Here is a 16,712-nt window from a genome sequence, read left to right as displayed (position 1 = left end):
AGAGACGAGGCCCAGAGAGGACAATTTGAATCAAACGAAAGCCAGAGAAGATTAGCAAGCAGAAAAACAGAGAGAGAGAGGGAGAGAGCACTATGTCAGATATGCTTTATTCACAGGAAGAATAAATCAGAGTTAATGGATCTTGGAGATTTTGCGATGTGCTGTTTGTAAGAAAACTATTATTCCTCCTGTGCTGTTTAAAACACGAGCTATTCCTCGTTTTGATTGATTAAATGTGTGTGTGTAATACTAATATATCTATTGAAAGCAGTGAAAACGGGTAAGCCTGTATATGTCCAATAATATTAAAGCAGCTACTGTGACTGGAGGATGCAGGGGAGATGGCTGAAGCTTTTGTTGCTGCTGGTGGGGCGGGGCAAACAAATGGACAGTGGTAGCAATGGTGAGGAGGGACGCAAACCTGCTCAGAGATGGGAAGCCCGCTGAAGGCCATCACACCCAAATCCCCATATCCCCCCCACCCCCAAGGACAAACCCCAAAGATCTTTAGTGGCTTGTAGCTGAACATGCAAAGTGACTTCACTGAAAAAGTGGAAGTGGTCTAAAATGTAGGCACTCCAGGGATGATGTGATGGATACCTGTGATGGTCTATTCCAGGCATGTCCAAAGTCCGTTTTGGGGGCCAAATTTGGCCCCCTGGCTGGTTTTATTTGGCCCCATGGCAGTTTATTTATTGGTGTCAAATCCTAAAAAAAGCTCAACAAGGTCAATTCCAAAAAAGGTCAACAACTGCCACCCTAGCAACCCTAAAAAGCTCAACAGCTTCAATCCTAAAAAATGGTCAGCAACTTCAATGGTTCACTTCATCAAATCTGGCCCTCTTTGAAGAAAGTTTGGGCACCCCTGGTATTCACATGTACACACACACACACACACACACACCATCACTGCATGGGTGCTCTGCATGTCGGAACCAGCACCAATAGAATGGGGTTGGGGAGGAAGCTAACCGCTCGCCCCCCCATACCAGCAAATTGAATGCACACAACATATTTAAGAACATCTCCTCGGAACAGCTCAGTCAGCAGAGCAGGAGGTTGGTGGGGTTGCCACCTGTCCTATATTACTCAGGACTGTCCTGTATAATGCAGAATTGTCCTGTATTTCAATGTAAAATGCTACATTCTGTATTGATATAGTTTTGCCCTGCACTTCAGATCTTTTCTCTCTCAGCCAAGTTAGGGATCCTCTCCAAATACGTGTGTTTGAAAGGGTGTGCGAAAGGACATATATTTTATCTCCGGGTAGCCAAGCACAGACAGATTTACAAATTCACGTGAACGTGTGTGCATGAGTGACAAATGCCAGATGGCCCATCTTGTTAGGCTGAAATGGATTGTAATGGATTGCTTTGAAATCAGTTCAGCACCGATGGGAAAAAAACAACCCCCCCCCCTCGCCCTGTAGTTTGCCAGAACAAAGGTGGCAACCCTAGTTGCGGGGGGCGGGGGCGGTCTAGAGGATCTTTGGGGTCCCTTCCAACCATTCGACGATTCTCAAAACAAAGGGACGGGAACGGCGCAACCTTAACCCCAGTCTACTCAGAATTAAGACCTGTTGAGTGTCCTGGGGTAAGCGGGGTTAGAATCCACCAGCTGCATAACGAGGCAGCCGGTGCTTCTTCCGCCAAAGAGGGATGCGCGCTGGCGGGCGCGAGAGAAATCCATTTCTCAGGGATCATCCGGGAAAGAGAGTGAGAGAGAGGAGAGAGGCGGCCGCCCCACCGAGCAGCAGCGGGCAAGGAGGGAAGCAGGCGCCGCGGCTGCCGCAGCTCCCTCCTCCGCCTATGGCTGCTCTCCTTCTCTCGGCGCGGGGAGGGCGGAGCCTCGGCGCTTAGCCTCTCCGGGGGAAATTGCTCCGAGGAGCCGCGGCCGCCGCTGTTGCTGCTGCTGCAACGTCGAGTCTTTCCGAGGCGCGCGCGCGTTTCCTGCACGGGGCGGGCCGGGGGCGGCTCCGGGCGCGCAAAAGGCGCGGGGCGGAGAAGGCGCGCGGGGCTCTGCCCGTCACGGCCGCTTCCCTCCGCCCCTTTCCCGGCCAGCCCAGGAGCGGAGCGTCCGCGCGGCCTCCGGACGGTCGCTGGCTCGGCGAGGCTTCTTCCTCTTCTCCTCCTCCTCCTCTCGGGCCGGGCTCCGTGGCCCTTGCTGCTCCGCCTCCGCCATGTCCGCAGCCGCGGGCGGCGGTGGCGGGGCGGGCACTCCCAAGGCGCTGCCTTCGTCGGGTCCCAAGTCTCTGCGGGAGATGCCGCACCCGCTGGCCGCCTCCAGCAGCGAGGAGGCGGGCGCCGAGCTGACGCCCAGCCCGGACTTGCAGCTGCCGCGCAGCATCGCCGACAAGGTAGCGGCCGCCGGTGGGGCCTGCGCGGGGCCAGGGCGAGGGCTGGGCTCGGTTTTTCTCCTGGCTTCCGGGCGTGCGTGGTCGATCTGGGTCGTGTGAATGCGTTTCTTTGCCTGGACAGCTGGGTCGCTCAGGGCTGCAAGAGAGTAAGCTGCAGTGTAGGAAACGTGCAAAAAGCAAGGGGGCATGTGTGCAAGAGGGACTTCAGCGTGGGAGCCAACTCTTTGGGGCTGAGGACCCTTCGCCCCCCCAAAATATTTGAGTCCCCCCCCAGTTGATGGGCATTGCCATTCAAATGATGTCCATGCACCACGTCATGTGATCAACGGTGTAAGGCGGGGCTTACCTGAGTCCCCTCAATATTTTATTCAAGTTGGCACCCCTGGACTTCAGCCTTCCACCAAGATCTTGCCCCTTCGCTAAGTTGGTGAAATGGTGGGAATCTTTTTTTTTAAAGTCCTCTTCCAGTCTTTTTTGCCTGTTGTCCTCTCCTGTTTGTGTTTGTGTGTAAGCAACCCATCTGAGTATATTTTGGCTCCGACACAGCCAAGGCAAGAATGGGAAAACAACAAAGCAACTTCTGTTTTGGGCTCGTAATAAGGACACAGTAATTTGTGATGGTGTGTTGACTCATCCGTGTTGAAAGTGCGTGGAGGACACTTGTGCGGAGGTTGGGTTTGCAGTGCTGTCACAAATGCAGGCTGTGTTGCAAGCGTGGGGCGCAGTGAAGCAATCCCTGGCTCCGTGCCAGGCTCTTTTCCTATCTGCCAGTTTGGTGTGTATTGGTTTGTGCACCTGACCTTGATGACCCGAATGGGTTGGCTTCCTTTTCTGCAGTTGCCTCTGTTCTACCTTTAAGACAAGTCCTCCCTGGGGGGAGTCGGCAGTATGTTTAAGAACAATCCAACACTACTGCCAGTTAGGTTTGTCCACCAGAAGCCATTACCTGTTGGGAAAGGTTCTCAGGAACTGCATCGCTTACCTCTTCGATTCCCAACTTAGGACAATTAAAGAAGTGCAGAGATGATCAAGGCCTGTATTTGCTGGCACTTTGGGATATTCTTAGCTGACTTTAAATGGCATGTGAATGTCTTGGAAGTTGGTTCTCAGAGCCCCAAATGGTAGATTGACTAAAGAGCTTGGTACAGATGCCCAGGCATTAAGCAAGTTCCTGTCCTCATTTTAGACATAGGTGTCTTCTTGGATGTACGTATAGTGAATACTCAAGACCATGGGTAGACAAACTAAGGCCCAAGGGCTGAATCGGCCTAATCGCCTTCTAAATCCAGCCCACGGACTGTCTGGGAATCAGCGTGTTTTCACATGAGTAGAATGTGTCCTTTTATTTTAAATGGATCTCTGGGTTATTTGTGGGGTCTGCCTGGTGTTTTTACATGAGTAGATGTGTGCTTTTATTTAAAATGCATCTCTGGGTTATTTGTGGGGCATCGGAATTCGCTCACCCCCCCCCCCCAAATATACAGTGGTACCTCGGGTTACATACGCTTCAGGTTACATACGCTTCAGGTTACAGACTCCGTTAACCCAGAAATATTGCTTCAGGTTAATAATAATAATAATAATATTATATAATATATAATATATTAATATATTCAGGTTAAGAACTTTGCTTCAGGATGAGAACAGAAATTGTGCTCCGGTGGCGTGGCAGCAGCAGGAGGCCCCATTAGCTAAAGTGGTGCTTCAGGTTAAGAACAGTTTCAGGTTAAGTACGGATCTCCGGAACGAATTAAGTACTTAACCTGAGATACCACTGTAGTCCGGCCCCCCACAAGGTGTGAGGGACAGTGGACCGGCCCCCTGCTGAAAAAGTTTGCTGACCCCTGCTCAATACACTATAGTCTGAGGCTCTGACAATATCTTATATCTGGCAAGAGAGAAGATTCTGCCCCAGTTAAGCATAGCTTGAGCTGTGTAAAACTGTATAACTTGAGCTGCAAAATATTGATGCCTTAAGCAACCAGAGGCACAGCAGTGGTCTGAATTTATTTATTTATTTATAAATAAATAAATAAATAAATAAATAAATAAATAAATAAATATGTTTATTTACAAGCTTTTTGAGCAACACCCTCCACAGAGCAGCTTACAAATTCCTGGAAGTAAGTCAAGAGCATTGGCCTTGCTCCCTTTCCAAAAGCCACTGCACTTTTCCTCCCCTGTGTTCTGAGTACCTCACTTCAGCTGGGGCTTCCTAGGCTGCTCCTGAGATCATAGAATCATAGAGTTGGAAGAGACCACAAGGGCCATCGAGTCCAACCCCCTGCCAAGCAGGAAACACCATCAGAGCACTCCTGACATATGGTTGTCAAGCCTCTGCTTAAAGACCTCCAAAGAAGGAGACTCCACCACACTCCTTGGCAGCAAATTCCACTGTCGAACAGCTCTTACTGTCGGGAAGTTCTTCCTAATGTTTAGGTGGAATCTTCTTTCCTGCAGTTTGGATCCATTGCTCCATGTCCGCTTCTCTGGAGCAGCAGAAAACAACCTTTCTCCCTCCTCCATGTGACATCCTTTTATATATTTGAACATGGCTATCATATCATATCAGATTTGTAGGGCAGAAGGCAGGGGAAGAGGGACTGTATATGAAGCTGGATCTGGTAACATGCAGAGCCATCACCTGATGAGTTGCAAGTAAGAAGGCAGGCAGGCTCTTCATTTGCCCCTGTACACCAGCCTCCAGTGGTTGCTTGCTTCCTGAGTACCACAGTTGGTTGCTGCGTTGTGTCCCGAGAAGGAATAAGTGGAAGCAGTCCAGCTTCATAGCTTTTTTTCCAGGTGTTGCTGTCAAGAGAGGTCGTGCATTTGCAGGCTGCAGGCTGAAGTCTGTAGCTTGCCTTGAGAAATCTGGCAGGTGCAACAAATGTATTGGTTTTGAGTCCTTTCTCAGGACGCATCGGAAGGGACTCTGCAAAATACGCTGGAGGAGAGCCACCTTAACTTGTGTGTGTTCCACGCACCAGCCCAAAACTCTGCAGATCTGTTGTGGTTTTAACAGCTGCACAAGGGGGCAGTGTAGTAATTAACCACCTTGAGAGTTTTACACAAGCGGCAGTTCCGCATGGTACAACATCATGTAATTGGCTTCCCATGAGGTATCAATCTTGTACCAGGTGTGTGAACAAACAATAGGCCTCCGTTCCTTATACCTGGGCTACATGATGATGGAAGGATTGAGTTACCCTGGGCTGCATTGCTTTGTTGACAGCAAGCCAGTGGATTTCAAGCCACCTACCCTTTTCATCCTTGCCGTCCAAAGGATTCTTGTGTAACAGCTCCGGTCAGGATCTCTGCTTGTTCCTTTTTGGTCATGAAGGGTCAATTTAAGTTCCACAGCCTGCTTTTTTCATAGTGGTGTGGGAGCTGCTGCTGCATGAATTGTCCCATCTGTGCCACTCGGATAACTACATCAGATAAGCTGCTGATGTGCAAGGAGAGAATTGGCCATAGGTGGGCAAACGAAGGCCCGGGGGCCGAATCTGGCCCGATCGCCTTCTAAATCCGGCCCGCGGACGGTCTGGGAATCGGAGTGTTTTTACATGAGTAGAATGTGCCCTTTTATTTAAAATGCACCTCTGGGTTATTTGTGGGGCCTGCCTGATGTTTTTACATGAGCGGAATGTGTGCTTTTATTTAAAATGCATCTCTGGGTTATTTGTGGGGCATAGGAATTTGTTCATATTTCCCCCCCCCAAAAAATATAGTCCAGCCCCCACAAGGTCTGAGGGACAGTGGACCGGCCCCCTGTTGAAAAAGTTTGCTGACCCCTGGTATTGGCCTTTTCCTGATCTGGAGCTTTCAGTTTTAACCAGCACAGGAAGGTTGCACCAGCAATGTTCAAAACTAGCCAGATGCCAGGCACATTTTGCACCTGGCTATTGGCCACTTGCAACCAAGTGAAGAATCCTGGGTGCCAGGATGGCACCTGATATCTCAACCATCTGGAGGTGCATTCTTGGGCATCATCGGATCTGGGTAGTTTTCACATGCTAATACTCCATCCTGTAGAATTCTATCAGTTATATTTTACCTGCACAATTCAGAATGGATTTCTGGAACCAAAATGCTATTTCTGTGCAGCCTGAGCAGGAGCAGTCAGCATTAAGAAAAAGAGGTCGGAAGAGGCCAATATATAATGTGGACTGTCCCTGGATCAAGTGACTTTTCTTCTTTTAAGTTCTCAAAGTTCTCAGCCTAGCTCTGAACTAGCCAGATGTTTAACTGAGAAGCAATCACAATCAGTCCATCATTTTAAAAATAAGACTTTAGAGCTGTCTTGCCCCAAAATGGCAACAAGACATTCCATTTTGGTGACTGCAACCTTGGTTTGAGGAGCCATTTGGCACCTAGATTGTATATCTGAGTTCTTGACACTTTACCAGCCCCATACTTTTTAAATTTTTTTTAAAATAATATTTATTAATAGTTTAAAGGGTATAAAAGAAAGAAAAATAATTCAACAAAACAATACAATACAAAAACACTACATAACACTGACATTAAAAACATTAAATTAACAAAATACAACAAACACAATTTAAAACACATCCATTATTTCAGTATCTTATCTTTCATTCACTTATTTCCACGACTTCCTCACACCTCCCTTTTTGTATTCCACTTCAATTAACTGTTTCAGCAAATCCTTTCCATCTTCCTCAGTTTTCTGTCCTGTAATTTATCTTAACTTATTTTAACCTTATTTTTTTCTCCCTTTGATACATTAAAAATCCATTTATACTTAATTCCTTATAACCTTTCTCCTAAAGCCATATAACTTCATTCCAACATTTTTCTAGCATTCATTAATTTTACAGTATTTCTGTAAATAATCTTTGAATTTTTTCCAATCTTCTTCCACCGACTCTTCTCCCTGGTCTCGGATTCTGCCAGTCATTTCCTCCAGTTCCATATAGTCCATCAACTTCATCTGCCATTCTTCCCGGGTGGGTAAATCTTGTGTCTTCTACCAGCCCCAGACTTATTGGGTCACTGCTGTACCTTGTGCTGAGACAAGGGACAACAGGAATGTAGTTTCAGGCAATTGATCTGAGCGAGGGGTTTGGGGTCAAACCTGGCCAGAAGCTGCATCTCCCACCCCCCATGGAGAGGTTATGCAGGAAAATATACTTTGCATGTCCTTAGCAGCCATTAACTCGTTCCAGAGCTGAACCTTGATATCAAAATACAGTGGTACCTCTAGTTACGTATTTATTTCATTCCGGAGGTCCATTCTTAACCTGAAACAGTTCTTAACCTGAAGCACCACTTTAGCTAGTGGGGCCTCCCGCTGCTGCCGCACCGCCGGAGCACGATTTCTGTTCTCATCCTGAAGCAAAGTTCTTAACCTGAGGTACTATTTCTGGGTTAGCAGAGTCAGTCTGTAACCTGAAGCGTATGTAACCCAAGGTACCACTGTAGATCTTTATAAAGGCTCCAACTGTGGCTTGAAGTAAACCCTGCTCTCCCCCTATCTTGAAGACACACTGACATCTTGACTGTGTTTGACAACAATTTAGCAGTTTTCGCAAGCATGCTTAATATAGAGAGACAGCAGCTATCCAGTTAGGCCTGCATGTAAAAAGGTCTGTTCAAGCCCTCTTCCCGGGATTTGGACCTGAATGTTGTGCCTCTCTTTCTTGAAATGTGTGGACTGCGGAAATTTCATTGAGATCTGTTGTTATGGCCCATACCTGCTGAGAAGCAGAGTTGGGTAGGGGTTTTTTGTTTGGTCTTCACAATGCATTTTGGAACATGGCACCTTCATTGTTTAGAGGTTGGCATTAGGAGAATCCTTGTGTAGCAGCCAAGCAACGTTCGTGTGCTGCCACCCAGTTTCTCTACACTTGGTTGGTATGTGACTGTGAGTGTTCCTTGAAGGCCTTGGTCCTAGATAATCAGCACCAGCTTCGTACTGCTGGGAATCTGGGTGGTGGAAGCTTGATGTTGACCTTGTCTCAGATCTGTTACCATAAATATGCTTTAGCCTGAAGAACGTATCATGTATAGCAGGGTTGGGGAATCTCTTCCAGCCAGGGAGATGAATTCTTTCATGCCCAAGAGGCAAGAAGTGGGTGGAGCAATGGACATAACTCTTATTTTTCTACAGCAGGCTACATTTCAGCTGCTGGGAACTGGGTACATTGACCTTATAATGTCTGCACTTTATCAGCTGTTCTGTCTCCAAGGCCCCATTTAAAGGGCTGGTTTTAACTTTTCAAAGCCCCAAATGTTTGAGACTAGGTTACCTGAAAGTCTGCTGCGTTCCCTATGTACCTATCTGAACCTTAAGGTCCTCTTTAGTGGCCCTATTCGGAGTCCTCACAAGTTAATGAAGTTAATAAAGAGAGGTGGGTGAACCTCCAAGGACAGGGCCTTTTGGGTAGTGGCATCTGTTATGCAACAGGTTTTTCAGAAAGCTTTACCTGGGTGGTGGTTTGGTGCCAGGGGTGCTTGTTGTTGTTGTTGTTCACCTAGCTGTTTTAAATAAGCTCTGTATTCTGACCCTGTTTTTCTTTTTAAAAATCTGTAACTTTTGTAACTTGTGATGATGTTTGCATATAGTCATACCTCATGTTACGTCCGCTTCATGCTACGTTCTTTCAGGTTACGTCCCACGACGACCCGGAAGTACCAGAAAGGGTTACTTCCGGGTTTCGCCGCTCGCGCATGCACAGAAGCGCAAAATGGCTTCACGTGCATGCGCAGAAGTGGTGAATTGAAACCCGCGCGTGCGCAGACGCCCTGCTGCGGGTTGCACTCTTTTCATGTTGCGAACGGGCCTCCAGAACGGATCCCGTTCGCAACCAGAGGTACCACTGTATATGTATTTTCTTTAACTGTTTGACATTTTTGTGTCTTTTATTATAATTCATCCAGGGAATTTATGTTATGAGGCTGCATAGAAGGATGTAAAATGGCACATGACATGAAGTGGCTGGTGGGAGTCCTGACGGTTAGGATTGAGCAACCCTGTTGTTTCTGTCTTGGAAACTGCAAATAATATTCATGGGACAATGAAGGCCATTATTAGGCTAGGGTTATCTCTAAGTGTGTTAAAAGTGTAGTTTTTCCCCAAGAGACCTCCTAATAGTCATGATGACCTACAAAACAAAGGTGTCTGGCTTGAAGGAACCCTCAGCCAACCATTTGCTAACTTCTGGTAAAGTCTCTGTCCTGTGGAAACTGGTAAGGTAAAGGTAAAGGGACCCCTGACCATTAGGTCCAGTTGCGGACGACTCTGGGGTTGCGGTGCTCATCTCGCTTTACTGGCCGAGGGAGCCGGCGTACAGCTTCCGGGTCATGTGGCCAGCATGACTAAGCTGCTTCTGGCGAACTAGAGCAGCGCACAGAAACGCTTTTTACCTTCCCACCGGAGCTGTACCTATTTTTCTACTTGCACTTTGACGTGCTTTTGAACTGCTAGGTTGGCAGGAGCAGGGACCGAGCAACGGGAGCTCACCCCGTTGCAGGGATTTGAATCGCCAACCTTCTGGTCGGCAAGTCCTAGGCTCTGTGGTTTAACCCACAGTGCCACCCGCGTCCCATGGAAACTGGTAGGGAGGAGCAATTTGTTCTGGAACAACTTGGCGTGTACAAGGGGTACATATACAACAGCACTGAGATACCTGCCATCTCTTGCACATGTCAAGTGTACAGTGTGTGTACATATGCTCCCATCCTTTCAATGGCTGATTTTGAAACAAGTAGTTTCTGTTTCAGTCGGTGTAGTACAGTGGCATTCAGCAACTCATGCATGAACTGGGATGTCCCCCGTTCAAATGCATTTCCATTAAACTTGCAAGCTATTCTTCAGCAAGCTGTTCTGTTGCCCTTCACCCATAATAAGGGCAAAAATACTGGTGCACCTTACTGAATTGTTCCAAGGAGCCATGAGACCGTGTCTGTGAAATGCTCTGAAGTATCTAATGCAGCCGTTTCCAGACTTCAGTGTCTGTATGTTTGCACCACTTGAATTTTGCTGAGAGCCTTGGCGCATCTCTTAATTAGCTTCTTTCTCCAGTGGCGTCATCATCATGAAAACCAGCACAGCATTAGGAAAGTCTTGTACCCCCTAGGACAGAGTGCTGAGAAGGGCTCTCTGAACTGGTGTATAGTAGAGAAAAAATTGTGGACAGTGCCAGCATAATGTGAAAAATCACAAGCCCTCGGTCCTTTGCTAGCCACTCTGTTGGATAAAATTGAACCTTGTGAAAATGGCCTTGAATCTCCATTGGCAAAAAGAATTAAGTGCAGGGCAAAAAACTGAAACAAATTATTTTTAACTGATCTGCAGCTTTTCGACAGACCACCCACATGGGAGCTCAATTCCATGAGCCACTTGTTTGAAACCTCTGATCGAAGGCAGTCTGCAAATTCTGAGTTGTACTGGCCCTTCTTGCATCTCTACTCCTAATCATGCGAAAGGGAAGCAAGATTGCACTATCGTGCTAAACAGGCAGCAGTGGGGTTTGCAGAGTGCAGAATGTCTGGGCGCAGCCAGGACCACAGCACCCACTTCCTCTTCATACACTTAGTATAAGCATAAAGGCAACTTGCGAAATGGGCTTGTGTCTTGTAGAGAGCTGCCACTCACAGCCCTAGTATCTAGCTTACCAAGAGACTTGCTGCAGCTAACCACGTACTCATAAGAACTTGCAGCAACTGCAAGGCGTGATGATGAATGGCAACATCTTTAGGGTTTTTATTTCACCCTTTGCTTTCTAAGTGTACATTCCCTGGCAAAAAACAACACCACACAAAACACCGCATGTAACCTTTCTGGTGAAGGTGTTTGTGGGAGTTTAGTTTCCCTGGACTTGCGTGTCAGCAGTATGTTGTTTATTGAAGAGTTTAGATCTATTTTTGTAATGTCATGAGGCCTTACGTGCTGGCCTGGTAGTCATAGGCTAGGTATAGGTGAAGGGGATGATGGAGGAGGAAGAGGAGTGGAGCAATCTCTCTTCCTCTTCTGCACCCAGTTATAACAGGCAGGAAGGCCCAGCGGCAATTTTATTCTTGAGTCTCAGTCGCCATACATTACAAGAAGGCTTCTTGAAGCATTCACATTCTGGCAATCCCCAGTCACAAAGTGTGCCTGGCGCCTGGCTAATTTCCAACACTGGAGCAGTTGAATACAGTTTGGGCTTATTTACAAGTCTGTCCTAAACCGTATAAAATTAATGCCCTTCTTTTACACAGGTATTAAGATGCCCGCAGACTTGACAACCACTTAAATATTGTGATTGCCGTATTTCTAATCAAATGCACAAAATAGCTGCACATTTAGCTGAATAAGCACTCTGGCTAATTCTCACACCCCCTTTTATACAGGCTATCAGTTGTTACTAATGATAACAATATATCATCTAGTAGCAGTCAGTTTCTCTTGGAATGCCAGTTGGCCAATGAGAGGGCAAGTACTGCTGTGCTCAAGACCTGCTTATGGGTTTTCCAAAGGGTATGTATGTGGTTGAACGCTATGAAAAAAGAATGCTGGACTAGATGGGTATTTGGTCTGATTCAGCAGGGCTGTTACATTCTTGCAGGCTAGAATTTTGCATGTGAAATTACAATACTACCTATTCCTTCAAGTTTCTTCTGTGCAGTGGGCATTTTGACAATTGATGATCCAATAGCTATTGCATCAACTTCCAAGGCTCCATACGGTTGTCTGTGATGTGAGAATAGGAGCAGATACGAAGCAGCGACTGGCTTGTGCGTTAGGCAAAGTGATAATTCATGTGCTGTCAAGGTTGGCTGCTTAGCTTTTATCAGGTTGAATTACTTCCCTGTCCCTTTAAAACGTTACAGTAGCTTCCTCCATATTGATATTGGCTAAAGAGGATAAAGTTGATTAACTGCAGATTGTTCTTGGGTGCATTCCAGTGGAAGATCTATAATTTTAAAAGCCATAGGGATATCTTAAGGGTTTTCCCCTGACTTGTGGAATAAAAGCATTGAAGTGGGCCAGTTAGAAGAAAATGGATCTTTTTATGTAAGTGCAGTGGCACTACATAATTTCATTTTTTTTATATATTTCAAAACTTGAGGCTACTTTTAAAGAATGGTCTTCTGAGATGCTTCAGAATGGTGGTTGTGTGCATCATAGTCATTACACTGGTTTAGATGAACACCCTAACTGGTCTTGTCTGCTTCAGTCCTGGTGTTAAAACAGGCTTCCTGAACCTTGGCCCTCCAGATGTTTTTGGCCTACAACTCCCATGATCCCTAGCTAGCAGGACCAGTGGTCAGGGATGATGGGAATTGTAGTCTCAAAACATCTGGAGGGCCAAGGTTGAGGACGCCTGTGTTAAAGAATTATGAAGGACTTTTGGCTTCCCAAATAGGAGTAAGCTTGAATCTCCATGAGTCTCCAGTTTATTTGCAGTGCAGTGGATGATATTTGGATGTGGTTTGATTTCAGGCTGCTAAACTGTTCCCATTCCATATGGTAATGGATTTATGTATTGGGTGGGTTATTTCCCATATTGGCACCAGGAGCCCTGCTTGGATGGTGGAGAGACAAGCATAGAGAGTACTCACAACATCTGAACTAGTTGCAATCCGTAAACTCTTGTTGCATCATGAGATTCAGCCATAGAAGCATAATTCTACAGAAGCCACCAGGCTGCAGAGGTGATTTATGAATCTGGGCTGAACATGAACCTCATGAAGCTTTATGAATGAGTGATGCTATTTTAGCCTAACCTAATCTTGCGGATATGTTGGAATAAATTAAGAACCGTGTGGCGCATGTTTTCTCCTTAAACTTCTAGGGATATTATGATTGGCAAGTGAAATCTGCTCATCTGAAGCAATTCATTCACTGCCATACAATTTTTTTTAATGACCATTGCCTGCCACAGCTTGTCTCACTTTAACCAAATGGCTAATACAGCTTTGCTTCCCCTCCCACTACTTGGATTTGGGATGGAGTTGGGAGACCATTAGTCCATCATGGGAGAGAAAGATGTGAGGTGCTTTCACTAGACATTTTAAAGTGCAAATTATTGTGTAATAGGCTTAGGAAAATCTTGATGGAGCTTAAATTATGTCGTGGAACCACTTGGCACATTCTTCTGCTTCACTTCATTCATAATGTTTCAATAAAGTCATGCTGGTTTTTACATCCTGTTCCTTAAATAATTCGCTTAGACGTTTCATTGATTGCAGCGGAGCTTGATTTCTAATTGTGTTATTAGAGTTAACAGTTTTCACCCATAACAACAGAATTCAGAATGGTGGAAATGACTGATAAGGGAAGCCAGGACAGAAATGTCTTCACAGACACAAAATCAACTTAAAAATTCACTGTCCCAAGATAAGGTAAAGGACCCCGGGATGTTTAAGTCCAGTCAAAGGCGACTATGGGGTTGAGGCGCTCATCTCGCTTTCAGGTTGAGGGAGCCAGCGTTTGTCCACAGGCAGCTTTCCGGGTCATGTGGCCAGCAGGACTAAACCGTTTCTGGCGCAACGGAACACCGTGATGGAAAACCAGAGTGCACAGAAATGCCGTTTACCTTCCCACCACAGTGATACCTATTTATCTGCTTGCACTGGCATGCTTTCAAACTGCTAGATTGGCAGGAGCTGGGACAGAGCAACGGGAGCTCACCGCGTCGTGTCCCAAGATAACAATGATACTGACTGTGAAATTGGACAGTTTTTTAAAAAGTAGAGTAATTCATGACATGGAGCCTATTTGTTCAGAGGTAGTTCACATCTTAAGCTCAAATGCTGTGGACAAATGGGGAAGGTTGCTGCTTTTATAATCGGGCAGCTTTCCGGGGGAAATCTGCATAATAAGAATAACTTTACTTAAGCCTGTTGCAGTCTTACCGTTCTTGGGGGGTAAAATAAACTAACATTCTTAGTAGAGATATCTCGTGCTTGAAACGGATTTCCCAAGATAGTGCACATATTCAGATTTCCGGAGGCTAACTGCTGATGTCACCCATAGGGCAAAACAGTCCATTGGAACTTTCCCTCCCCCATGGTAGATTCATAGAGTTGGAAGGGACCTTAAGGGTCATCTAGTCCAACCCCCTGCAATGCAGGAATCTTTCACCCAACGTGGGGCTCGATCCCACAGTCTTGAGACTCCTAGTCTCATGCCCTATTGACTGAGCCAACTTAGAAAGAGGAGTGGCTTCTCATTTCCTATTGCACTTTTTTAAAGAAGATGGCAGGGAGGTACTGCTAGTGTTTCATGCACAACCCCCTGCTGAGGTTCAGCGCTGAGGGCCTTCTGACGATTCCCTCATTGCGAGATGTGAGGTTATAGGGAGCCAGCAGAGGGCTTTCTCAGTAGTGGTGCCTGCCCTGTGGAACGCCCTCCCATCAGATGTCAAGGAAATAAACAACTACAGTCATACATCAGGTTACAGACGCTTCAGGTTGCATGTTTTCAGGATACGGATGTGCCGAATCCTGGAAGTACCGGAACAGGTTACTTCCGGGTTTCGGTGCATGTGCAGAAGCACTAAATCGTGCTTTGTGCATGAGCAGAAGCGCCGAATCGCAACCTGCGCATGCACAGATGTGGCGCTGCGGGTTGCGAATGTGCCTCCCACACAGATTATGTTCACAACTCGAGCATCCACTGTATCTGACTTTTAGAAGACACCTGAAGGCAGTCCTGTTTAGGGAAGTTTTTAATGTCTGATATTTTATTGCATTATCATTATCATTCATTCTGTTGGGAACCGCCTAGAGTGGCTGAGGAAACCCAGCCAGATGTACGGGGTATAAATAATAAATTATTATTGTTTATTTTGGGCTCCTCAGTGCTGGGGAGCAGCAGGCAGGTGGATGGATGGCAGTCCTGCCTGAGGAGGAATCCAGCTGTTAAAATAATATCTGTCACCCAGGCCATCATTTTTAAAAGTAGCAGCTATCAACACAAGGTTTCAGTGGTAGAATAGAAATGGGTGCAGTGAAGAGAATCTCGCACATTTGTGACTGATGTTCTTCTTTGCCACTTAAATCCAAAGCAATACACCAGGTGGCATGATGGCAGCCTCTGCCTGATATTTAATGAGTGTCAAGTCTGCCTGTGTCATTGAAGGATTGTATGTGACGGATGCAAACGTTTTAGCACTGCGGCAGAATCCTCTTTCTATTAATAAAAGGATTTCAGGGTAACACTGCAATCCCTCTCTCCCCCTGTGCTTGTTTTGGAGAAATGGGCTTTTTCTTCTTCTTCTCAGCAAATCTGCTAACCTCTGGGATAACTTACGTAATGTGGGCAGTCGAGGGCTGACAAATCCTACGCATAAGCCAGACAAGGCAGGGGTGGTAGTACTCGAATAAGGGAGCATATGAGCTACATGTGATGTGAAAAGGGTTATTCAAACTTGCAATTAATATAGGAACTGAGGGAAGAAGCTGAACATCAGTTCCGTAGTTTGTGGTACCAAATTATTTTTGATGCATGCAGCACCGAGGCAAGGCAACAATTTGTGATCTTTTGGAACTGTTTATGTTTGAGTTGCTATATTTCAAACATTGAAAATCCGGACAGAAAAGTTGTTGAGCTTATTTTGGCAAAGCTCCTGAGCAGGAGCCAGCAAACTTTTTCAGCAGGGGGCCAGGACCTTTTGGGGGGCCGGACTATATTTTGATTTAGAATGAATTCCTATGCCCCACAAATAACCCAGAGATGCACTTTAAATAAAAGGGCACATTCTACTCATGTAAAAACACGCTGATTTCCGGACCATCTGCGGGCCAGATTGAGAAGGCGATTGGGCTGGATCTGGCCCCCGGGCCTTAGTTTGCCTACCCATGTTCTTGAGCAACATTGCAAAAAAGAGAGAGGGATGTTTTTGAGCTATTTCTAAGGAAAGTCAGCACTGCTGACACAGGCTGGCATATGACTGGGTTTTCCCAGACTCCAGTATTCCAGATATGTCCAGGAAATTCTGGACGTAGGGCGACCCTGTGCCTATATTAGATGTAAAACTAGTGAATCTGTCTCCTATTGGCCAGGTACAAACTAAGGTGCTATTTGCGTGCAATGCTAACCCATGATTTAGTAGTACATAGAGAATCCTCAGTGAGCCGGAACATAGCATTGGGCTTGCATGCTGCTCCCCTGCTTTGTGTGTGCCCACCCAGGAGCAGGACATTACCAGAGTTTAGTTCTACTTTCTAAAGAATCCTGGTGTCCTAATAATTAACAGCACCCTTAACAAACCACAGTTCCCAAGTTTTTGAGAGGGAAGTCATGACTGTTAAAGTGGTATAAAGATAAAGGGACCCCTGACCATTAGGTCCAGTCGTGGATGACTCTGGGGTTGCGGTGCTCATCTCGCTTTACTGACTGAGG

General features: G+C 46.2%; 1 protein-coding gene across 1 annotated transcript in view; it reads left to right on the top strand.

Moving 5' to 3' along the window:
* The first annotated feature begins 1,792 nt into the window (after positions 1-1,792).
* SNX30 (sorting nexin family member 30) overlaps positions 1,793-16,712 on the top strand; it is a 40,732-nt gene continuing 25,812 nt past the window's right edge. The window contains exon 1 of the mRNA XM_053371667.1: positions 1,793-2,356. Within this exon, the coding sequence (XP_053227642.1) occupies positions 2,180-2,356 (177 nt within the window). The 5' untranslated portion in view covers positions 1,793-2,179. The remainder of the gene's footprint in view (positions 2,357-16,712) is intronic.

Source organism: Podarcis raffonei, chromosome 17, assembly GCF_027172205.1.
Source record: "Podarcis raffonei isolate rPodRaf1 chromosome 17, rPodRaf1.pri, whole genome shotgun sequence".
In the NCBI taxonomy this organism is placed as follows: domain Eukaryota; kingdom Metazoa; phylum Chordata; class Lepidosauria; order Squamata; family Lacertidae; genus Podarcis; species Podarcis raffonei.
This window is presented reverse-complemented; position numbering and strand designations above follow the sequence as displayed.